This window comes from Chroicocephalus ridibundus, chromosome 22 (genome assembly GCF_963924245.1).
Source record: "Chroicocephalus ridibundus chromosome 22, bChrRid1.1, whole genome shotgun sequence".
Taxonomy (NCBI): Eukaryota; Metazoa; Chordata; class Aves; order Charadriiformes; family Laridae; genus Chroicocephalus; species Chroicocephalus ridibundus.
In genome coordinates, this window is record NC_086305.1 from 6,533,660 (window position 1) to 6,558,028 (window position 24,369).

The following is a 24,369-nucleotide window of genomic DNA, read 5'->3' on the forward strand; positions in this document are numbered from 1 at the left end:
AGCGCCCGGGCGGTGGGACGAGCCCTCCGGAGGCCCCCGCCGCCCCCCGGGGGGCCGGTACCGGGCGGCCGGAGTCCCGAGGAGGGTGTGGAACAGACGGTGACACACGGGTGTGGTTTGGCAATCTTTATATCCACAGTACAGCGTAACCATGCACAGGAACCCCGTGCGGGGGGTATTTACAGAGTGAATTGCACTTAACACAGGAACCGGGAATAAAAGTAAACGGAAGGAACCTCTCTTCTGGGCTGCATAAAGGTCCGGGGCTAGTTGTAGCCTGCGAAGCCTGACAGACAACACTCCGTGCATTATCTGACCAGTTTAAAATAAGAATTAACTGTTATTTACTGAAAGAGCACAGCCCTGCAGACAGGCCTTTCCCCGCAACATCCCATTACTCACCCTTCAAACTGTGTTATTTATTAAGACCCTACTGAGCGCCTGCAAGTCAAGAGAATCCAACCTCAGGCTCGACGCTATTTCACTTGAGAGACAGTTACTCTTCACCTCTCAGGGCCTGATTTTTCTTTTCTTGATTGAAATTCAGGCTCCTACCTTTAATACTAGTTTCATTTATGATGGAAAAAGGCCTCCCTAAGAGACAGAGTCACTTCATTAGGATCTTTTTTTCCTCCTGCAGACTCCAGACCTCTCAGCAAGTTCTTCCTTCGTGCTTGGAAGGGGAACGATCACCAAGCACAGGGACAACTCCACCGTTAACAGCCCACCACCCCATCACGTCCCCAACCCCTGCCACAGCACAGCACGCAGGAACCAGAGCATCGGGAAGCGAAAATACCTACTGTACGGGTTTTTTTTCCGAGCAGCTTTTGGTAAGTGATCTGCTCAAACGAAAGACACAGACCAACCCCGGCCCTCCCAAGTGCATCCAGCTGAGCGCGCTCGCCCCTTTCCGCACAAGGATCCCCCCTTTCCGGCCTTGCCCACACGCTGCGGGGTCATGACAACCCACCCAAGAGAACAGCCCCCAGACGGGGGATCTCCGGGATGCAGCAGGTCTTTCTGCTGCTTCTACCTGCTGGAAGTGCCGGGAAGCAGCCACAGGGGGAAGAAGGGATGGCAGTGCCTTTTCCTTCTACCAAGTTTCCAGGATCTGCACAGCACATGCAAAAAAAAAATCTTTTTAACCATGGAGCGAGCTGGCACCCATCGACTGAATTTTTACATTTATACAAGTGCAGAGGTTTAAAACTTTCCTATGAACCAAACTTTCCCAGCCTGTGCTGGCTACAGACGAACTTTCCGTGGAGATCCCAGCTCTTCACCCACCGAGCCTTGTCCGCACCTGACTCAAGAGGAAGAAGAGACGCTAGAGGGAGGCAGCCTACCCAACGAATGTATTTTACCAGTTACCTGTTTGCGTGCTCACCACCAAATCGCTTTTCTGTGTGTGAGTTTTGGCCTTCACCCTCCCCGTCGCTCACAGGGGAGTTGGCAGAAAAGCCTCCAGTCTAACCCTGCATTGGAGAACGTGTTCTGAACATCAGCCTTCAGCTGGGGTTTATAGCACTGACCCTGGGTGGTAAGCACCCAGTGCTTTTTAGTGTTATTTTTCAAGAGTTAAATGAAAAAGTCATCCTCAACACCCGAGTAAAGCAAGTATAGCACATGTTCCTTCTTTCACAGGCAGCTTTCCTGTCATCGGGAGTTTTACATATGCCAAATTCTGCCCTCGCACCTCTTACGGCAGATGGAAGAGAGTTGGAACCTTTTCTGTTTTCCTGACAGTAATACCGAGAGACAGAGCCAGCGAAGTTGCAGTAGGAAGCGATGACGCAGTCCAGGTGAGGTTACATTTAACCGCTATTTTCACATCAGGAAAAGCGTGGTTAAGGAGTCTGGAGAGCTGCTTTGCACATCAGGCAGCTCTGGCACAGCTCAAGCTTCCTCCAAATCTTCCCCTCTGCAATTTCAGTAGCCCCCCACCAACAGTGGGTTGGGCAGCTACAGCTCTGAGGAGCGGACAATGACTTCAGGGGGACACCGGGGTACTCGAGATCAAAAGCGTTTTCCCCTCCCTATGCACAGGGAGATGATTTTACCAGGCAGAACGGATCCACTGTCCCGTTTCTGCTGGCACTAACGGCCCTGTGCTCAGTCTAGGGGAGCGCACCTCAAACCCACAGCTGGAGAGCAGTGCAGCAACCGGGAAGGAGTCAACACCTGATCTCGTGAATGGAGCGACCACAGCAGACAGAACCACCACGTAGCTTACCGTGCTCAGATAAGCTGTGTGCGAGCGCATGTGCGTGCACATCCCGAATATACCAAACAGTCCTGCAGCAAAAAGCCCTTTCACGTCACGACACGTCTCCAAACCAACCCAACCCCCCTGGGATGAACAGCAGGGGTCTGAGGTTCACCTGCTCTGAGGGGGCTTTGCTCAACACACAACGAAGTTGTACAAGGTCTCTTCGACACCCATAGAACTTAACAGCACTTAAGCCCTAGACACAAACCTTTTGTTGGGACTCTGAGGCAAAGTTTAGAGCCTTCCACAAAGTCAAAGACCAAAGAAAATCTCTTTTCAGTGACAAGGAAGTGACTAAACTGCTTCTCAGCTTCTTATACCAGGCCAGATATGATTCTAGAAGCTTCATGTTAAGAGCAGGATTTGCAGAGTAAACATGTTAATACATTGCCCTGAACTACTGTCTTCTTAACAGCATGATTCTTCCTCGCGCCATTCAACTCATTTCTTTTTATAAAAAGTTTTGTTCAAAAATTAAGGAGCCCAGCTCCACTAGTGTCCACCTGTTCTTGAACAAAATACTGAAAATACCGCAGAATTTTCCACTCTCTCTGACGATGTGCTCATCTGCCAGCCTTCTAAATAGTGACTGCACATCACATTCTGCTCTACGGCCACCAAAACGGAGACGTCTCCAGTTCCCACTGGCTGCACCTTGTCTCAACAGGATGCCGGTAAAGTACACACCAAGTGTTGCAAGAGCTTCCCAAACTGGGACACCCTTAGGACAAAACACCACGATACCTACAGAGGAATTCCGATCCTCACTCAATGGGATTAGGCTGCAAGCACGCACCCCTGCACCTTGAATGTAGCCTCTTCACAGAGTTGAAAAGTGGAAGTCCTAGGTGCCTCCTGCAGCCTTTGCCGTGAACTATGGCCCTCTAGGTGCACACAGTACAAAATTAAAGGCATTGCTCTCGGAATCTTATAAAAGAAAAGCCATCAGAGTTAACCGCCCTTAATTTTATTACATAACCAGACAGAACAGTTGAGACTGGAATGTCAGATTTCCCCTTCAAGAATAATTCGCAGTTTCCTATTTGCTTTGTATCGGAAAAGAAAAACCAACTCGCTAATATGCAGGCAGGATTCACCAAGTGAGGAACAGTCTCAAAATACAGAGCAAAAATTCACTGCGAACTGCTTCACTAGCCTTCCGAAAGCAGCAGATGGTCTCCAACTCTTCCTTTAGATTGTTTCACCCAGTATTTGCCTTATCGCAACGTTCAGCGCATACCGGAGGGGATGCAAGTGTGTAAGAGCTAGTGAACGATGAGAAGCCATCATCATAGAAGGATTTCACAAGCTAGCAAGAGACTGGCTACACAAAGTGGTGATAACATTCTTCCCATTCAGCAAAACAAAGTCGGATAGTAGTTAGCCCTGCTGATGACAACTCTGTTACATCAGGTGAAGTACAATCATTTGAGAATTACAGTCTGCAATTCAGTAAAACAGAACAAGAGGGAAACGACAGGTTAGTAGTTAGTATGTGAAGTCTTAATATTACGCATTTGAGTAGAGGTCAAGGAGATTATGCACAAGGTCAATAGTGAAAGATCATGAAGAGAAAGTTCAAGATGCTATGGTTTGCGGAAGTTTTACAAAATGTATAAAGTATCGTGTTTCTCTACAACAACCAAAACTCTTACAAGTGCAGGTATATACATGACATGAAAATATTGCTTCACTCACTCAAACAGGGATAGGAGAGATCTAGAGAAAAAGCAGCATGCAAAAAAATCCTGGAACTAGAGAAGATCCTGCTTTCAGACACTGATCTACAGTACAAAATAAGCCTACTTGTACAGGTTGCAAAAGGTTTCTGAAATCAATATGCTGGCACTTACTGTACAATAATGTTAACCGATTAACATAAGCCATGAATAAATATTAAGCCACTTCATAAAGCCTGCACAAGCAGCGCAGGCGTTCATGGTGGCAGAGAAAGCAATGCAGACATACTTCATTGTTCCCCAATAAAACAAGAATAGAGAAAGATTTCCCAAGCAGGAAACAGTAAACTACACGGGCAGACTAGCTGTATTAGGGGTAATTACATAATAAGTAATGTTATTTTCAACAGCTTTCTTACGTATGTGCAGCCACTAAAAACCTCACTGTGAGACTTTATCAGGACAGAAAAAAGAGCATTTGGTAGGATAGCGATTTTCTTTTCATTTCTCCCCTGTGTTTACCAAAAAAAAAAAAAAAAGAAAAAATATCTGACTATGGGAGGAAAAAAACCCTTGTCACCTAAACGTAGCTATTTCTTCAACGGTTATAGTCAAGTCCCCATGGTTTCTCTCCCAGAAAAAAAAAACCAACAACCAAAACCATGAGGAGAGTGTTTCATGGGATAATATCCAGCAGCAGATGTTCCAACACAAACACGTCTATCAGATCAGTGCCTACATTTCAAGCCCAAAAGTCACCACATTGAAGGGGATTTCGGAGGCAGGGGAATGTTAGCCCTACGATTAAAGCTCTAAGATGAAAGGGGGGGACTTGGGGACGGGGTAAAGGAAGGAAGAGGGAGTCACTGAATCACAGGAGATAAGAAGTGCACACAAGTTTCTAAATGAAGCACAGACGAAGTGAAGGGCACAAGAGTCATCTACAGGAGGTCACAGGTTCTGACAGCACTGGAGTTTGTTGGATTTCTGTCCATCGGTGGTTGGTGGGACGCTGATGTCGACTACGTTGTTGCCAGGAGACTCATCGTGTGCAGACCGATCTGCAATCTGCTTCTGCGAAACAATGCGGTAGATTTCTGAAATGAGAACAGACTTGTTAGAGTCCAGAAGGACACTGTCTCCAACGGAGCACATGCACGTGGCAGAGCAACCTGTCAAAGATGATGTTCGGATGAGAAGGAGAAGACTTTAACTCGAGAACTGTGAAACAGAATCTAGTCTGACCAGCTGTGGCATGTAACATCTGGCTGGCTTTCCAGCTCTAATGGTAATGTCTGGAAAAGTTACTAAGACAAGATTCCTCCTGTCTTCCACAACAGCACTTCCCATCACCTTCTTTTTCAATGACTCTGTGAACACGGGTATTATTCAAAGGCTTTTTAAATGAGAAAGGAGGAGGAACGTTCATTTCTAAAATAGGGAATCATCTTATTTTTGATAATAGGGGAAAAAAAAGGGGGCACCATAATCTAGAAACACCAATCAACAGGAAACTTGCAAAACCTCATTGCGCAGCGGCAATGACGGTATCTATTTCACACTTCAGCTTCTGGCAAGCTGCTACTACCAAATGACAGAAACGCCTGCTCCTCTCTGCAACAAATCAGTTTTCCCACCTATGGCAGTAAAAAGCCACATGGTTCCATAAAGCCCCATATTGATCCGAAAATGCTTTTCCTGAGAGAATTAATTTATTTGATTCAAATTAATTTACGCCTGAAAGCACCCAGCTCCACAAAGCTGTAACCGCTGAAGAGAGACTGCCAGGTTAAAAGCTTTCAGAAACAAACCATTCCAACTGCATTGTTAGCAGAAATAATTTAAGTCGAAACATTTTTAAATTACTTATTTCACCGACTATAAGTCCTTGTTCCAACTTCCCTGCATTGTGAGACAGGAAAAGGACAAGAACCTCCCTGGAAGTCTGCAGTAAATACTATGGCCACGCTCACACGGCCACAGCCTCAAAACAGCAACACCCGAAGTCTTTAGTAAGGATTAAAAATCACGGGGGACTACATGGGTTTTCTTTATGTGTTGTGGGGTTTTTTTGTTTGTTTGTTTGTTTTTTAAAGCAGCCGCACATATTTACATTGTTTGGAATGCAATACATGGAAGCCTTTAACCCGAGACTGATGTCGTTGCCATTGGCTACCTTCAGCTCTTGTTGCTGAAAGGCATGAGGAGAGCTGTACGGAGATCGTCACATCCACCTTCTCGCACGCTCAGGAGCGTATTTTAATGCTAGCTCTTCAGAGGCATTGCCAAGTCCTTTTTTCTTTGGGGTAGCATCTGTTTCGGGGGGTTTGTTGGGTTTTTTTTTTTGGTTGTGTTCTTTTTCCCAGTCTTTAGTGATCCCTCAAACTGGTGGCCAGTAAAGAAGCTCCCGTTCCGCTGCTCCTGCCCTCTTCCCTCCTCCAAGTCCCCGCAGCTGCTCCCAACTCACTGCTCTACAGGTTTTCTTCTTCTCTCTTAGAAGGATGATTCTCTCCCAGGTAATCACTTGAGGAACAGCCTTTTCAGGACTATTCAGTCCTACTAGCCACATCCCCACTGTGCCTGAACTGGACAATTTCAACACTTGTGGGAGCCCAGGATGCTGCTAAGAGATAGTGTTTTGAGTTCAGTTTGCCCAGGCCTGACCTCAGCTCGAGTTCTCGCTCCCTTAAGTATCTTATCTGTCACAGCAGACCACCATACTGGGACTCTCTCCTACAGCAACCTTAGGCCACCTTCTCTACCCAGGGACAGTCTCAGGGCAACACTGCGAGGGAAGACAGGATGGATGGCAACTGCTGAACTGTGCTCAGAGCGCTAAAACCGTGGATACCATCTCACAGCGCCAGGCAGGCCACCTCAGATCCAGCCAGGTGGCACAGATAAGCAGTGAATCTGCTAGAAGCTGCCCTGCACAAGAGACAGGCCCAGCTCAGGCACCAGGCGGTCTTCTCGACGGCTTTGTCTCAACAGCTATATTCTCCAGTTGCTTCACCCGTGGCTCTAACACCACAAATCTTCCTGGGCAGCAAATATAACCCATTCCTAATCTGTCAGGCTTTTTACTTCTCAGAGCGGCTTGGCTATCCATCTTCTCCTGCCTGCCTCTTCTTGGTCATCTTCCTCTAATTGCAACACATTTCTGGTACCAACAGAGTTGGCCGGCACCAGACCCAGTGATCCCAACGCTTCTTACTGCTTCCCTGCACATGAAACCTAAAAGAGCCTGCCTTACAGAATTCACCATATAAAAACTTGGGTTTTTTCCTCTTCATAAGCTCTCATTCATACATAATCAAGACACAATAATACAAAGCCAATTCTCTGGTCAGCATCCAATAAGCAACATGCACCAGACACTTCCTGATAATCAAGTAGAACCAGAACAAAGGCTCATTCCTCATTTAACTGAAATGAGTATCTGGTAACAACAAAGCTCTGAAAATGCTCATCTTGAGATGTTGTGGGACACGTAAATCAGGCACAACTTCACAAAACAGCGTACCGGCGTGAGGCTACAGAGACGGTTTGTTTATTGGTGTAGAATTCAGCTATGGTAATCAATAGTCAGGAATAGGATCTTGCCAAACTCTTCCTGTTCACAGTAAGGATCTTAAAGAGCTTTTCAAAAGACAGAACAAACACACTCAATCTTTAGGACAAGATTCAGATCTCATGAAGCAGCCAGAGGCAGAACAGTAATCCAACATCTGTTTGATAGCCTTCTGCCTATTTAGATATGATTTAAGGGTTTTCTGCCAATTACTTCATTTTGGGAGTGGAAGACTGTGCTTTGAAACATCAACTTCCCTGTCACCTCAAACAGTATTTTGAGATATGACTACTGCAGAACAGAGTGGAAGGCAGAGTCTCTGAAAGCAGAGATGCTCAAGTTTATCAGGGTTTGTTAGCTCCAGTTCAGCAGTCCTGCAGGCCCGTGCTGGTTTCCTGGGGTGTGACAGCGCCATGCTTCCCGGGACTCTGCTTCCAGGGATTAGCTCAGGCAGAGCACTAGCCAACTGCAGAGTCAACCTCAGACTGGTGCCAGAATAATACACCCTCCAATAATACAAACTCCAAGTTCAGGAAAAGTTACCCACCCCAACTGAAGTAACAACACTGAGATGAGCCGCCCTTATTTTAAGCATCTCTGTGCTCTGTGTACTTCCCACTTCTGCTGCCTGTAGGCTCTGCATCTCCCAGCACATATCCTCACCACTTAACCCTGCCCTTCCTCCTCCTCCCCGATGATCATACAACTCACGCCGCTTGGCCAACTTCACTCTGAAAGAAACCAGCAAGCTCCTCATGTGCTGCATTTAGCCTAGAAGAGAACTGCCCTCTTCCAGAGGCCAAACGAGCCCTCAGCTCCAATTTGCAACACACCAGCTGGAAATCCCTGCGCGCCTACTCACAAAAGTGCTTTGGTCATGGCTTAGCACAGTAAGGAGGACTTGCTTGTGTACCTACAGTAACGTAGCTTTACTGGCGAATCCTAGGCCTCGTGGGCAGTAGAGTGCTCCCTTACTCCAGGGCCAAGAAAATACATGCAGGCAACAGCTCCATCTTAAGGAATGGAAATTCTAAGCCCCGGTCTGAAAGAGGGGAAAAAAAGCAAGTAGTAGAGAACTACTACCTGGAATACCTCTGGCGCTACATGCAGTAGACCTACGGCACGAGCCACGTAGCATTCCCACACACAGAGCAAGTCTGAAGCTGCCACTGGACACTGTGCGCTCGGTAGCCACATCTACAGCAGTTACACATTCTCGGGCAGTGGAAATCGTAAGCCCTGGCCTCGCTTTGGCCTGTGACCACTATCACGTTCTTAGACAATTCCCGGGACTCTTCAAGGACATTCCCAGAGGGTAGCCTGCACGCAGCTCTGCTGTTGGTGTACAGTCACCTACAACCCTTGCCATCAGCGGGGAAACAAGAGCTCAGTAGTCTGGACACAAATACTATTTACCAGTCTGCTTTGGCACAAGAGAACACACTGGAACATTTAACTTCCCAGCAGGGCTGTGGCTTCACTGCCTAGATTTTGTGCAGGCACAGAACTACCAGCGCCTTTACAACAGCGCTATTGCAGTATCTTGAATTTATGGGACATCAGGAGACTAGAAGCCTCCAGATTCTGGGGCAGAAAAGGTATGTGTGGGGTGGGAGGCAGAACATGAGTGTAAGATTAGAAGATTTGAAAACTAACCATCATTCCCAGCATCCATTTCCAAAACATTACACATAACTGCAAAAAGTGCCCAGGAAGAAGATCCACTACCTCAGGAGCGGACCTCTGAATCCCTGACAGCCATACCTGTAAGGATGTTCTTGAAGGCTTCTTCTACATTTGTTGAATCCAGAGCAGAAGTTTCAATAAAAGATAAGTTATTTTTTTCTGTAATAAATAACAAGCGGTTCAGTTAGAAACTTTAACAGCACTTCATTTCACCTTTTCAGGTTTTCACTTTTATTTTTAGGCCAAACCAGCTGGGGCACAGTCACTTTTATTTATTTTTTTTTTCCCCTGTCACCCTGCGAACAACTTGGTGCACCATTTACTTAGCTGCTGGCGTTTCAGCAGCATCACCTTTGCCTTTCCATAGCACGAGAAACGTTTCCCTCACTGCCGCCCTCCTTCGCTCAAGCAATACAGTATTACCCTCACCCGGCTACAGCTCACCCCTGGAAGCACCCTGAGCAAGAGCACAGGCAAAAGCATGTTGGCTGCCACAGGAATCAAAGTTCTCCACTGCAACCCCAAAAAGATAGAGAGACCTACGCTTTCCTAATCAGACCCCACCTCCAAACTACAATAAACCCCCTAGCAATACAGTCTGTTTTCTTATTTCCCCTTACAATGCAAAAGATATATTTTTTTTTTTATTAAAAAAAATTAATACCCAAACATCACACCTAGACTGGTACTGTACCACCTGCCCAGAAATAGGCACATTTCAGTCATAGAGCTTCAACAGCAACACCGGTACCATCACTAGCTATTTAAAACAGTCTTAGTAGGAAGTCAGGGGCAAAAAATAAGGTGTTGAACCAAGTGACTAAAGTAATGCACTATCTAGGGTGCCTACTAACTTGTTCTGCTTCTCTTGTAGGCTTCACTTCTCATTCATCTGAAAATTTGAAGTGGTTTTACTAACCACGGGGTACTTGCTTACTCACAAACTTCAGAAAACATGTTTAAGCAAGCCCTGGTGATATTCCTAGAAGGATTTTAAAGGCTACACACTTAAATTCCACCTCCAAGCTTGACAGACACACAAAAGTAAGCAGAACGCCAAGGTGACACAGCCCCCAGCCCAGCTGAAGTGCCTCTACACCAACGCACGCGGCATGGGCAACAAACAGGAGGAGCTGGAAGCCACCATGCTGCGAGAAAGCTACGACCTGGTTGCCATTACTGGCGCACAGCTGGAGTGCAGCTGTCGATGGCTACAGGCTCTTCAGAAGGGGCAGGCGAGGAAGGAGGGCTGGAGGCTTCGTCCTCTACGTCAAGAGATGGACAGAGTGTGAAGAGCTGTCTCCGAAGAACAGCCACGAGCAGGGTGAAAGCTTACGGGCAAGAATTAAGAGACTGAGGCCACAAAGGGAACCTTGTGGTTGGTGTCTACTACAGGCCACCTGATCAAGGGGAGCCTGTTAACGAAGCCACCTTACTCCAGCTCCAGGAGGCATCGCGCTCGCAGGCTCTCGTCCTGCTGGGGGACTTCAACCACCCCAGCATCTGCTGGAGAAGTAGCACGGCGAGCTGCAGGCAACCCAGGGGACTCCTGGAGTGCATCAAGGGTAACTTCTTAAGCCCGCTAATAGACAGCCCTACCAGAGGGGATGCGATACTGGGCCTGTTGGTCACCAACGGAAGTGAGCTAATTGGTGACATCAAGATTGGAGGCAGCCTTGGCAGCAGTGATCGCACACTGGTGGAGTTCACAGCACAGAGGGATACGGGTCAGGTGAAGAGTAAAGTCAGGACCCTGAATTTTAGGAAAGCGAAATTCCAGCTGTTCAAGGTGTTAGTCAATAGGACTCCCTGGGAAACTGCCCTCAGGGACAAGGGAGCAGAGCAGAGCTGGCAGATCTTTAAGGACACTTTCCATAGAGCACAAGAGCTCTTGATCCCCAGGTGTAAGAAATCAGGAAAGGAAGGCAAGAGACTGGCATGTCTGAGTCAAGACCTGCTGGTCAAACTAAAGGGCAAGAAGGAACTGCACAGGCCATGGAAGCAGGGACAGGTATCCTGGGAAGAGTACAGGGACACTGCCTGGTTGTGTAGGGATGGGGTCAGGAAGGCCAAGGCACAGCTGGAGCTGAACTTGGCAAGGGACACAAAGAATAGTAAGAAGGGCTTCTATAGGTACGTCGGCCGGAAAACAAAGGCCAAAGAAAGTGTACCCCCTGATAGGCAAGACCGGCAAACTGGTAACAACGGACAAGGAGAAGGCTGAGGTACTCAACAACTTTTTTGCCTCGGTTTTCACTGGCGACCTCTCTCCCCACACCTCTCGAGTGAATGGACCACAAGACAGGGACTGGGGGAGCAAAGTCCCTCCCACTGTAAGAGATCAGGTTTGTGACCACCCGAGGAACCTGAATATACACAAGTCTATGGGACCTGACGAGATGCACCCCAGAATCCTGAGGGAGTTGGCTGATGCAGTTGCCAGGCCACTCTCCATGATATCTGAAGAGTCATGGCCATCAGGTGAATTCCCCAGTGACTGGAAAAAGGGAAACGTTGCACCCATTTTTAAAAAGGGTAGAAAGGAGGACCCTGAGAACTACCGACCTGTCAGTCTCACCTCTGTGTCTAGGAAGATCATGGAACAGATCCTCCTAGAAGCAATGCTAAGGCACGTGAAGGACAGGGAGGTGATTCAAGATGCCCGCATGACTTTACCAAGGGTAAGTCCTGCCTGACCAACTTAGTGGCCTTCTATGATGGAGTGACTGCATCAGTGGACAAGGGAAGAGCTATGGCTGTTGTCTATCTGGATGTCTATCCTTCTCTCTAAATTGGAGAGATATGGGTTTGATGGATGGACTGTTCAGTGGATGAGGAATTGGTTAGATGGTTGCATCCAGAGGGTAGTGAACAATGGCTCGATGTCCAGAGATCTGTGACGAGTGTTGTCCTTCAGGGGTCCGTACTGGGACCAGTACTGTTCAATATTTTCATCAATGACACAGTGACATCAAGTGCACCCTCAGCAAGTTTGAGGATGACACCAAGTTGACTGGTGCAGCTGACAAGCCTGAGGAATGGGATGCCATCCAGGGGGACCTGGACAGGCTTGAGAAGTGGGCCCGTGTGAACCTCATGAGCTTCAACAAGGCCAAGTGCAAGGTCCTGCACCCAGGTCAGGGCAATCCCAAGCACAAACCCAGGCTGGGCAGGGAATGGCTGGAGAGCAGCCCTGAGGAGAAGGACTTGGGGGTGTCGGTGGGGGAGAAGCTCCACACGCCCCAGCACCGTGCGCTGGCAGCCCAGAAACCCCCCGCAGCCTGGGCTGCATCCCCAGCAGCGTGGGCAGCAGGGCGAGGGGGGGATTCTGCCCCTCTGCTCCGCTCGGGGGAGACCCCCCTGCAGTGCTGCCTCCAGCGCTGGGGCACCGACAGCAGAAGGACACGGAGCTGTTGGAGCAGGGCCAGAGGAGGCCCCGGAGATGCTGGGAGGGCTGGAGCCCCTCTGCTGGGAGAACGGGCTGAGAGATCAGCCTGGAGATGAGAAGCATCCGGGGAGACCTTATTGTGGCCTTTCAGTACTTAAAGGAGGCCTACAGGAAAGATGGGGACAAACTTTTTAGCAAGGACTGTTGCGATAGGACAAGGGGTAATGGCTTTAAACTAAAGGAGGGAAGATTTAAACTAGATATAAGGAAGAAATTGTTTGCTGTGAGGGTGGTGAGCCCCTGGCCCAGGGTGCCCAGAGAAGCTGTGGATGCCCCATCCCTGGAAACATTCCAGGTAAGGTTCGACGGGGCTTTCAGCAACCTGATCTAGTTGAAGCTGTCCCTGCCCACGGCACAGGGGTGGGACAAATGGCCTTTAAAGGTCCCTTTCAACCCAAACCACTCTATGATTCTATGAAGGTCCCTTAGGCCTATAAGGGCAAAAGAGCATTTGCCCAGTGCTCTGCAAGACAAGGAAGACAGAAGTAACACAGTGGCAGCAGCTCACAAAACCCACTTGATTTCTCCCAACAATTGATAATCTCCAAGTCTGATGATTGCTGCATTGAAATTAAACTAGATGACACTGCTATATGCATCAGTGCTCTGGAGCAGAAACTACACCATCTAAAATAAGGCTCAAGTATTCACTTGCAGCTGTCCACGTTGATATATACTCAGTAGAACCAGGCCTCTAGGAAGGAAGGAAAGACACTTTGTGTTGTGATATTTTGTATTTACGTTGTGACATCTTCTCCTCTAGATGTTGCTTACTGTTTCTAGCCTTGCTAGAGGAAGTGTTTAATCTTCAGCTATCAGGCAGCTCAAGGACAGTGCTTCAAAAACATGTACTACCACTAGATTAAAAAAAACCCAAAACTACCACACATGCTATTTAATAAGCCAAGATACTTTCATTTTAAAAAAAAAACAACTTAAGTGCTTTTTTTAAGGGTCAAAAATAAAACTTGAGGTGAAAGTTCAGCCCTTGACAACAATCACATGATTACAGCTTGCACCAACATCATCGAGTTGAGAAAGCACCAACCCAGAACACGCTGTCTACAAACCTGCAAAAGCCCGGGCCTCATCAGTGGGCACAGCTCGCAGATGGCGGAGGTCACTCTTGTTACCCACCAGCATGATGACAATATTGTTGTCTGCATGATCTCTAAGCTCCTTTAGCCAGCGCTCCACATTCTCATAGGTGAGATGTTTGGCAATGTCATAGACAAGAAGAGCCCCAACAGCACCACGGTAATATCTGAAACCATAAGGCACATTCCCTTACAGAGAGCTCTGCCCGAGTTACTCCAACACACCTGGTTTCTGGCTCTTCCGCGCTGGCTACTACTAAAAAATTAAAAACATTCCCCCCTGCTTTGGAAAAAGTTGTGCTGGTGCAAATACTGTTACTGGGGGGGGGAGGGATGTGTTTAAGCCTAAACCCAAGTTCCAGATGCTGGGGTTTTTTTTAACGGCATTCCTAAAAAATTCCAATGTATGTAACAAAACGCTGAAGAGACTGCAGAAGCCATGACATTTTTAGCCTGCTAGAACACTCACAACGCATTTCAGAATTGGTACTGCTAGAAGGTTTTAGGGAAGGTATAACTTACCTTTCTACTAGTTAAGTAGTCCTTAGTAAAATGCCCGTATTTGTTGCTGATCTTTCAAATACCTCCTGTCCCTCTTGAAAATTAAAGGGGCCAGGGAGACTCTGGGTTATATTAACACTTCCCCACAAGCCCATAATCTGAGAACAGAGTTCACCCCCTGAGTGCAGGTTTGGGCCCATTTACACTCAAGCCAAGGGCTCAGGACAGCCCAAGCCAATCCATATCAGCAATCCTATAACGTCCGTATTTCTCTTCCACACAATCCTACCATTTCTCCTGTGCTCCGGCAGCACCTGTCCGACACACCACTGAACCGATTCAGGGCACCAAGTCAGCAGAAAACATTCACTTTGTGCTGCTGGTCAGTGTTCTGCTGGCTTAGCAAGCTGAACTGGCCTGGCGACGTTGAAGCGATGGAGCTCGTGCCAGCACAAAGGAGAGGCAGGATCACAGGGCTACAGATGCACCGATTCTCAGCGGCCAAGTCTGTAGCTGAAAGACTCAGCCAGCAATTTTTCTGCTAAGCTTTTACAGCAGTAGGAACAATTTAAGGGTCACCAAAAAAAAAAATTCTGAAAAACATGCAAACAGTTATGGAAAAGATGCAATTTGAAGTCACCACTTACACCTCCTTCTGCATTACTTTGTTTTTGCACTCCTTCCCTATACGTTATTCCCTTTGGCTCTACGCTCTTCTATATTTCTCCCATCTATTCTGCGTTACCCTATCTCACCTCAATGAAAAAAGTTCCCTTTACCTTGAGTTTAATACAAATGGCTCAATCTGTGCATGACTCACAAACAAGTTTGTACCTTTCAAAACTGACACACATCTGTAACACTGAAACTTCAACTTGGTGATCAGCATAGGAACTGGATATCCAGGCCTGCCAATAGGGTTGTGGGTTTTTTTCCCCCCTCCTAAAGACACTTTTTGGCCTACTACCTAAAGAGAAACAGATACAACCAGAGCTTACATCTTAAAACAATGTCTGGATTAACAAGGTGCCGTATGTGAAAGCTTCTCAACACCACTGTTCTAAACAGGAATGTGCCTAATGCTGCAGAGTCAGCATTATCACAGTTGCCTTCCTACTAACTGGTTATTCAGCACGCCCTCTCGGACCTAGTTTTCAGGGCTGTGACTAATTCGAAGTCATTGAGATTTCAAAGGAGTTCGTGGCTGCAGACTGGCCTAAAAATACCCTCAATCTCAAGAATGAAGACCAGAAGCCACTGGCACTATGGTAAGCTACCATGCCTACACCAAAGCTTGATGCCAAACAGTAGCCAGCTTCCATCAGAAATTACACTCATTCCATGGGACGAGGGTAGCACATCCAGGGCAGGTAAAAACCCCGGATCACAAGACTCAAACAGAATTTCCCACACTTTTGACTTAAGCTGGCATTTTTTTCCTATAATAGCATCATTAGAATCTAAAAATTAATTTCATTATATTAATCAAGGAACACAAAAGTATTCATTATCTTATGACTTGGATCTACATTGACATCTGTCGTAATGATTTTGTCATGTGTCCCAAATATGTTTCATTAATTCTCTACCCATAAATTTATCTGTACCATCTCTGCTCGGGTTCTGCTGTTAGCCTGAGCAAAGAAATCGTACTCACGCTGAGGTAATGGCACGGTATCGTTCCTGTCCTGCAGTATCCCAGATCTGTGCTTTTATCGTCTTCCCATCCACCTGGATGCTCCTGGTGGCAAATTCCACCCCAATGGTGCTCTTACTCTCCAGGTTGAACTCATTGCGTGTGAAACGTGACAGAAGATTACTCTTCCCAACTCCAGAGTCTCCAATCAACACAACTGAAAGAAAAGACATTATTTTTGAAATTAATTCTTCATACCAGCATTTACCTAGTGCAGTGGCGCTACCTGGCTGCTACGCTGTCCTTGCGGGCAGGACCCGGAGGAGTTGCGGAGCCAGATAAACATAGGAGAAAGTTATGCTGACAACACCTCCGACTTTACTCCTCACGGCTTGCTTCCCTGGCCCCAAAACAGTCCCAAGCCTTTTGTCCCAAGCAGCTGCTCAGTTCCTCAGAGATGGATATGAGAAATTGCAACAGTGACTGTCAACACCCCCAAGCCACCACCAGTAATTAGAGGTAACAAGATGTCCCTTGCATACTCAACCTTTTGCAGAGGAAGGCTGCAAGCCACATTTTAGGAAACTCTACACCCAAGAACATGGCAACAGGCTACCTGCCTGCCTGACAAAAGCCTGAGTACATTATAAGCCTACTCTATTTTTATTTAAAAACAAAAACAAAAAACATCAGCACAGTAAGTAAACAATTATTTGCAGTCCCTGTTGGGGTCATACAGGTGGTTTATTTCAATAATTTTCTTCATAAATATGTTCACCACAAAAAGGGGAAAAGAGCAGACATTTGATACTACAGACAAGATACAAAGCAAAGCAGAACTTCATCCAGCAAAACAAGTTCTAGTAGATTGCATGAGAAGTAAAAGATGAGTTAAAAATCTCTGCTTCCACACAAGGTGTTGCCATGTTAACGGAAAAATGTTCCTGAAGAGAGATCTTTAGCACACAAAACCCATCTTTACTGAAAGGAATTGTGAAAATAAAAAGGTCCATCTTGTAGTAGGAGTTTCCCCCCCCCGCTTTGGGGCTGAAACTCTGCGCCGACCCCGAGGAACACCTCTGCCACCCCTGCTGCCGCCTCACACCCAGCCAGGCCGGGCTCTCCACGAGACCTTCTCAGCAACCAGCCCAACGGCAACGTTTGTCACACCAGGTTCTTCACCACGCAGCCAGTGCGACTACACACATTGTCTTAAATCCCTGTGTTACTGGCTAGAGCAAGAAATAACTAAAGGGAAATGAGACTAAGAGCAATTAAGCCATCCTCCCTTTGTCTCAGCAAATACCCGATCCCGTATGACTCTGGTACTCAAGCTAACAGAATCCTGGCTTGAGCAGAAGGCAGGCTCGCTCAGCAAGGTCTCTTCAACCCTGGGAATATTTCCTACTTCAGTTCAAAGTACACATTTATTGATCTTCCTCATTCACACGATCTGTTTTTCCTATAGGAGAGCAAACACGGGCAGAAAACATTCCTGATCCCTTCACAACAAATTACAGAAGACTCTCCTCATTGCACGCTTCCAGAATGAGCTCACCAGCATTCTCCCAGGGCTAAGGATCATGCTTGTTTTTTTTAAAGTTATCGCAGCTTTTTTCTGCTCAGGCCATTGTTTGGGGATCCGGCTCTGGCGGCACACTGCTCCAGCCTGTGTACCTGCCCACCCCTGCCAGCACATCCCCAAACTTCTGCTTTGCCCCCCGTTACCCTCCTGCAATAGCTCCTGAGCTGCTCGGGGAGATGGCTGAAATGCGCCAGACTCCCCCCAGCATTTCGTCCGGCTGACAGCACAGACAGACAGACAATTGTGCTAGCACAGCTGAACAGTCGAAATACAAGAGGCGGGAATGGGCAGGCAGCGGATCATGGCAAGGTGCCACAACTCCCCACCCGGGACAGCTTAAATCAGCTCCTCACAGCGCCCTGCCTTCACTGGCAAACAGCCTAAACCATTTTTTAGGGTATGAGGACAGATATATAAAAAAGATTTTCTTACGAGTTCTAGCTCTAGGATTTTGTTAGCTTTCTTTTCCAGACAAACAGTTTTTCATCACTAATTCCACAGGGCGTTCCAAGAACGAGCCGAAGGTCACTCATCTTGCACAGTGATCTGCTGGCTTGGAGAAGGCTGTACCCTACAGCAAAGCCCTGACCTGGGGCAGGGGGAGGTAAGAACATCCACCACACAGGCTAGACCAGCTTGGAAAAAGCCCGAAGCTTGCAACTGTTTCCGAACAGAGTTACCTTCTGAATCCGCAGCTGGAGAAGCACAGCCATCTCTCCAGGTTCTAGCCACCTCCTGTCCCCTGGCATTTGAAAATTACCAGCTTTGTGCATAAACTGTGCAAATGGCTCTCAGCTCACCAACTCCGTCTCTCGCGGGAAGAAAATTCAAGGGGTCCTGCACTACTATAACTGGCTGCTCCGCAATCTGGCAGCAAAACACCAGGCTCCCCCTTACCAGGCTGTGCTCCACGTTCTAGCAGAGCTTATGAGAGAGCACTTTTGAGAAGTTACTGGATGCAGAAGTAACAAAGGAAGGCAATCAAATCCAAATTCAGTAAATAATCTTCTCTCTACCTTACAGTCTCCAAGTACTTCTTGATAATACTCAACCTTGAGCATTAAATGAGCATTTTAACTTTCCAGAGAAAGACACAAAGACTGGATGCCCACACATAGACAGAACCCACAAACTTATTATTTTCTACGGGAATTGAGCAAGAAGATACCTTCAAGATTCTAGACTAAGTGATTAGATCTTGGGAAAGCTTCCTAAATTTGGGAGCAGCCCACCAGACAGCTTCGCCTGTTCAAATGTCTCGACAAAGTAAAAAAGAAAGTTCCAAATCAGATCTAAGAGCCTGAATACTCCCTCAACCAAATCTCACCAACTCATATACTCCCCAAACAACCTTTAGGGCCACACTGTAATGAAAAGTTGCGCTGGTTTTAACTTGGAAGTGACCTGAACTGGTAACCAGCACCAGTCACCACCAGTGGCTGTAAGCACACCAGCAAGGCTTGCTGCCCTGTTGACATCCTGAATCGTGGCTCTGCTCCTTCAGTCTTTCCTGGTTTTCCCTCTCCTCCACCACATCATGCCAGGCTGCGGGTCACCATCTCACACGTCCCTCAACAGCAGAGCATCCAGGTCTCAGTCCCCATCGTCCCTCCGCTTCCTGAGCTTTGTCAGCCCTCCCAACACCCCAACCTACGGCTGCCCCAGCAGAGCAGCATCCCACCACCCATCCCACTTCCCGACTCCTGCTTCACACCACCGGATCCTGCGACAAAGCAAGCGAAAGACAAAATTAAAAATCCGGGGCAACACACCGTTGTTAAGAAAAAAAAAAAAGATCAAGTTTATGATAGAACTTCAAAAACACTAGTCCAAGAATCTAGCAAAAAGAATACATTCTCTTGAACAATCAAGAAGGTTAAAACTCACGCTAGCAGAGACCACATAAGCAGAGTTCATTATAAATATTAAGTACTTAAGGTTGCCAGATATTGATGACTAATATGACACGCATTTGTTTTTAATAAGCACAGCCTTTGTTAGGCTTAAGCACTAATCAGAGCAGTCTAAATTCCCACAAAGGTAAAAGAAAGTTGTTTTTTTTTTTTTCCCTACGGGCCCTTTTTCCTTCCTTTTTCATGAGCCAGCATACATCTGCACAACCTCAAATTTAATTTTTAAAATAAACACTGATAATAGCTGATCTTCTTGAGAGAAAAATTAATGTGCAGATCATACAAGGCTTCCAATATTTTAACAAATATTAAAAGGTCATGAATTCAATTCCAGATCCAACCCATTCAAAACTCATGATGAGAAGTTCTTGCTTTTTAACCATCCCAGCTACAAAACTAATTGGGAACAGAGCCCTGAACCGCTGGCTTTGCTTGGGTTACATCACCGAAATGCATCTACAACAAGATCCTCACAGCCTCATTATTCTGCACAGCTCTGCATACAAAATCCAGCTTGTTCTCCCAAAGGTTGGCTCAGTCATTTTGTTAACAAACAACATTTTGTTGTGATCAATAAAATAAGCAGTTCTGACTGCCAGGATGCACACAGAAGAAAGGGAAATTGGGAATAAAGATAAAGAGGTGCTAGTTTAGCAGAGCCGCTTTGATTATACCCATACTCCCATCCCCAGAGTGCCACCAAACCTTAAATTAGTTTTCGCCCACCGTGTGCTAGACCCAATAAGCCAACGACGTTTGTCTGTCCTGCTGCCCTGTTGAAACGGCCGGTCCCGAAGCACGAGCTGGCTGATGGCGTGAAGGGGGGAACCTGAGGAACTGCCAGGCAGCTACGCACAGAAACTGTTCCTACAAACTCCCTGGCCATTTTCACCCCTGAACAACTGTTTTACAGGCAGTATTTCACATGAAGGAGACTAATAAATGGGGCTCTTTGCTTTTTAAACTTTTCATAAAGCTGATTAAAATAATCTATGCTAAATGACAGAAATTCCTACACAAGCAGTTCCAGATCCGCCACTACCTAAAAAAGTGTGTGACTTTAAAGCAACACTGCATTCAACTGGAGTCATCCTAAATAATATTACAATGCCAGGATGCAAATTTCTTAAACAAGCATAACTGTAAAAGCTAAAAATCAGAGTCCAACCAAACTTCCTTTGGAAATGGGTGGTACGGGAAATGGTCAAACCTTAAATTTAATAATAATCCTACCCAGACTGCAAACCTCCTTCACCATTCTTTCTACCTCTGACCACTAAACATGCCTGATAAAAGAGAGTTCAAAAGCCACCTACGTAGCTAAGAAGGTGCTAAACCAGAAGTCAATCCAACCCCTATACATTATGTTTTTCATTATGTCAATTCCCCTTGATGTTTAATTCCATTTTTGGAAGGGGCTGAAGAGAAAGGAAGGGGAGTTGATCCTACAGTGGAGATCTCATCCCACTCGGTCCCATTTATATTCATTATTTCTTGCCTAGCCCCAAAAGGCCTAGAAGAAAGGAAGGAAAAGATGAATAGATAGGGAAGGGGTTTTTTTTGTGGGTTGGTTTGTTTATTTAAAAAACACCATCCACACAACGACCCCTACCCAAAGGGCGCAAAGAAAAGCACAATTCTCTCCCCCATTTTTCATTAATTTAAGTGCTACGAAGTATGCCAAGTTACTTTGCAGTATCAACAAAACAGCATGGTTCCTGACCAAACAGCTTTAGGTTAAGTTTCACTCCAGATAAAATTAAAATCACATCTCGATGCAGCGTATTTTTTTAAATATGAATGCAGTTTTGCCTACCTAATTGACTTGTCACAGAAAGAAAAAAATAAATAAAATTTTTAGGCTTTCAAGTTCCCGGCTCTTAAGCCACTTGGGAAATAGACAGTGGAATGACTTCAGAAGGAAACTAGTTTAGACCCAGACAGTTTAGCATATTTTTGGAGGCTAGTTTTCTGCTTTATAGGCAGAGGAGAAATAAGGGGGTTTCCCTCCACTGTCTCGAAGACTGGAAAACAAGTACACCAAACGGGCAAACACATCCATAAAACATTTCCAACAGATGAGTAATTGCTCTTTCCTTTCATCAACAAGCAAGCGTGGAATCGCTGCTGCCCATGTCAGGGGCCAGGTACGCGCGGCGGCATTGAAAGCCTGGGACTTCTGATGGCAGCCAGCGCAGAGCCACCCTGTCCCAGAGCCCCGAGCACCCACAGAGGGACCGGCCACCCTGCCTCTTGGGAGAGCCAACCCTTTGGACGAACCTCAGGGTTTCAGCCACGCAACCACAGGAGACTAAGCATAAAACAGGTCGGTAAACATGAAGGCGAATGTTTTACGCCCATCCACGCTACTCCTTAGGCCTCCAAGGCAGAGTTGTGGGGCGCCCCAGGGAAGAGGTCGGCCCGAGCATCCTCACACGCGCAGGACACCAACAACGACAAAACCCACCCCAGCCAGGGCAAGCAGAGCGGCACCGAACCCACCCAGCAGCTCGCTATTTCCTCACACAACCCCTGCTCGCAGCTGCTGGACGACCCAAAACGTCACCAGTATGGGGACAGAGTATTAAAAGCACCCCAAATTCACACCATTAAGCCTCCTGACCAAGTTAAGCCTGGTCAGGCAGCAGCTTGTCAAGGAGTTCTCCATTGAAGTCAAAGTTTTTTCAGACCCAACCCGATGCCGGGGACCATCTCTCGGGAGAACCACACCAGGGCCCCGCCGCCGGGTACGGCGCAGCTCGCAGCCCCCCGCCCCTGTGGCCGGGACCCCGGCCCCAGCCCTAGGCCGGCCGCCCCCGCCCCAGCCCCCCGGGCCCCGCACCCCCTGCGCGGCCGCCGGCAATCCCAACCGCCCGGCTCCCGGCGGCGGCCTCGGCCGCGCGGGGCGGGGCGGGACGGGACGGACCGGCGGGGCTCCCCCGCTGCAGCCCGGCGCCAGGCCCAGCCGGGCCCCGCCGCGGCGGGCGCTGCCCGCAAGGCCGCCCCGCGCACAAAGGCCGCGGCAGCCGCCCCGGGCCCGGGCCAGTGTGGCCTGGCGGGCCGGGCCGGACCGCGCTGGGGGTGGCGGACGGCGCGGCGCGCCCCGCGGCGGCCGTACCTTTGAAGAGGTAGTCGTACTCGTCGTCGCGGGTGCCCATGGCGATGGCGGCGCCGACCCTCTGGCTGCCAGGCACCGACCGCGGCCCAGATGGGGGGGGGGGGGCGCTCCCGCCGCCGCCTATCAGCAGCCGCCAGAGCCCGCAGGAGGCGGGCGCCTCGCCAGGCCTATCAACAACGCCCAATCGACGGCGGGCGCGCCTCTGAGTGGCGGAGAGCACTGTCCAATCGAAGGAGGGCAGCTGGGGAGGGGCGGTGCTTGGGTGCCTGAGCCGGGACCCTGAGAGACGAGGCGGGGCCGGGGCCGGGGGTTGGGCGGGGCCTGCGGCGGGAGGGGCGGGGCTCGGTGTGGGCGGGGCTCCGCGGGGTGCGCAGCTCCGAGCGCCGCCGGCAGCGGTGGGGGGGGTTGGTGCCGCCGGCGGCGGGGCTGCGGGAGCGGAGCCAGCGCGGTGCAGGCACCCTGGGGTAGAGGACGTGGGGACGGTCCCCTAAAACCACCCCAGCGGTTGGAGGCTGCCGCGCCCCGGCGCCCGGGGTTTGCTCTGCTCCTCGGGCCGCTCTCGGGTCGGGATATCCTGCTCCGCACAGCACGCAAGGCTTCACCTTCCTGCGCTAAGTGCCAGCTGAAAGAGCTGTTCTGGCGGAAAAAAAACCCCGCACGGTGACACAACTTGTTCTAGGAAAACATTTCCCCCTTTTTTTTTTTTTTTTTTTTTTTCCTGGCATGGCTTGAGGCAATTTCCTGAACGAATAACAGCAAAAGGCTGTTCGGCCCCTCGGGGAGCGCTGGCGTGGGCTCCCAGCAGGCCGCCCTTCGCCTTCCCGGTGGCTCAGCGGCAGCGATTCATCCTGCGATGTGTCCTGCGAGCGCAGCCCGCGTGGCAGGGCCAGCTGCGGGGGCACACGGGGCCCGGCGTGTCCCTGGGGCTCGGTGACCTCCCTGCGTGCCAGGCCCCGTGGCCACTGGGGTCGCGTTTGATTTCTGGCTGTGACAAACCCTCGCAGGGAAGGGGACGGCTCCCTCCATTCTCTCTGTGGGACGCGCAGGGAAACTCGCGCGGCTCATCAGAAGGATTTCTCGCTTTCCTGAGCTGTGTTCATCACGGCTCGGCTGCCCTACTTTCCCCAGAGGAGTCTTTAGCCAGCTAAAGGATTAGACTCATAAAATCATGGAATGGTTTGGGTTGGAAGGGACCTTAAAGCCCACCCAGTGCCACCCCCTGCCCTGGTCAGGGACACCTCCCACCAGCCCAGGTTGCTCCAAGCCCCGTCCAACCTGGCCTTGAACCCCTCCAGGGATGGGGCAGCCACAGCTTCTCTGGGCAACCTGGGCCAGGGGCTCACCCCCCTCACAGCAAACAATTTCTGCCTCACATCTCATCTCAATCCCCCCTCTTCCCGTTTCAAACCCTTCCCCCTCGTCCCGTGGCTCCCCTCCCTGCTCCAGAGTCCCTCCCCAGCTTTCCTGGAGCCCCTTTAGGGACTGGAAGGGGCTGGAAGGTCTCCGCGGAGCCTTCTCTTCTCCAGGCTGAACCCCCCCAGCTCTCTCAGCCCGTCCTCCCAGCAGAGGGGCTCCAGCCCTCCCGGCATCTCCGGGGCCTCCTCTGGCCCCGCTCCAACAGCTCCGTGTCCTTCTGCTGTCGGTGCCCCAGCGCTGGAGGCAGCACTGCAGGGGGGTCTCCCCCGAGCGGAGCAGAGGGGCAGAATCCCCCCCTCGCCCTGCTGCCCACGCTGCTGGGGATGCAGCCCAGGCTGCGAGTGGTCTTCACGCAATTAGTGGGAGCAAGGCTGAGACAGTGGGGAGGAAAAAGATGGGTTTGGACTTACTTTTGACAGCCTTGGGGGATGCTCAGTGCGTGAGCAG

At 48.9% G+C, this 24,369-nt stretch overlaps 1 protein-coding gene across 1 annotated transcript; it reads right to left on the reverse strand.

Moving 5' to 3' along the window:
* Positions 1–111: 111 nt before the first annotated feature.
* On the reverse strand, positions 112–22,669 carry RAB11B (RAB11B, member RAS oncogene family). The gene is made up of 5 exons (XM_063358426.1): positions 22,507–22,669; positions 15,912–16,107; positions 13,727–13,920; positions 9,287–9,367; positions 112–5,048 (listed from the first exon to the last, which is right to left on the reverse strand). Exons 1-5 carry the CDS (start codon positions 22,544–22,546, stop codon positions 4,903–4,905), a joined length of 657 nt encoding a protein of 218 aa, XP_063214496.1. The 5' UTR covers positions 22,547–22,669; the 3' UTR covers positions 112–4,902.
* Between the last annotated feature and the right edge of the window lie 1,700 nt (positions 22,670–24,369).

Excerpts from the sequence above, each read along its gene's own strand:
- RAB11B (XM_063358426.1), bottom strand. The coding sequence starts at position 22,546 with ATGGGCACCCGCGACGACGAGTACGACTACCTCTTCAAAG. Across the intron at positions 9,368-13,726 it reads TGAGGCCCGGGCTTTTGCAG|AAAAAAATAACTTATCTTTT; the intron begins GTTTGTAGACAG and ends TATTTATTACAG. Across the intron at positions 5,049-9,286 it reads CTTCAAGAACATCCTTACAG|AAATCTACCGCATTGTTTCG; the intron begins GTATGGCTGTCA and ends TTCTCATTTCAG.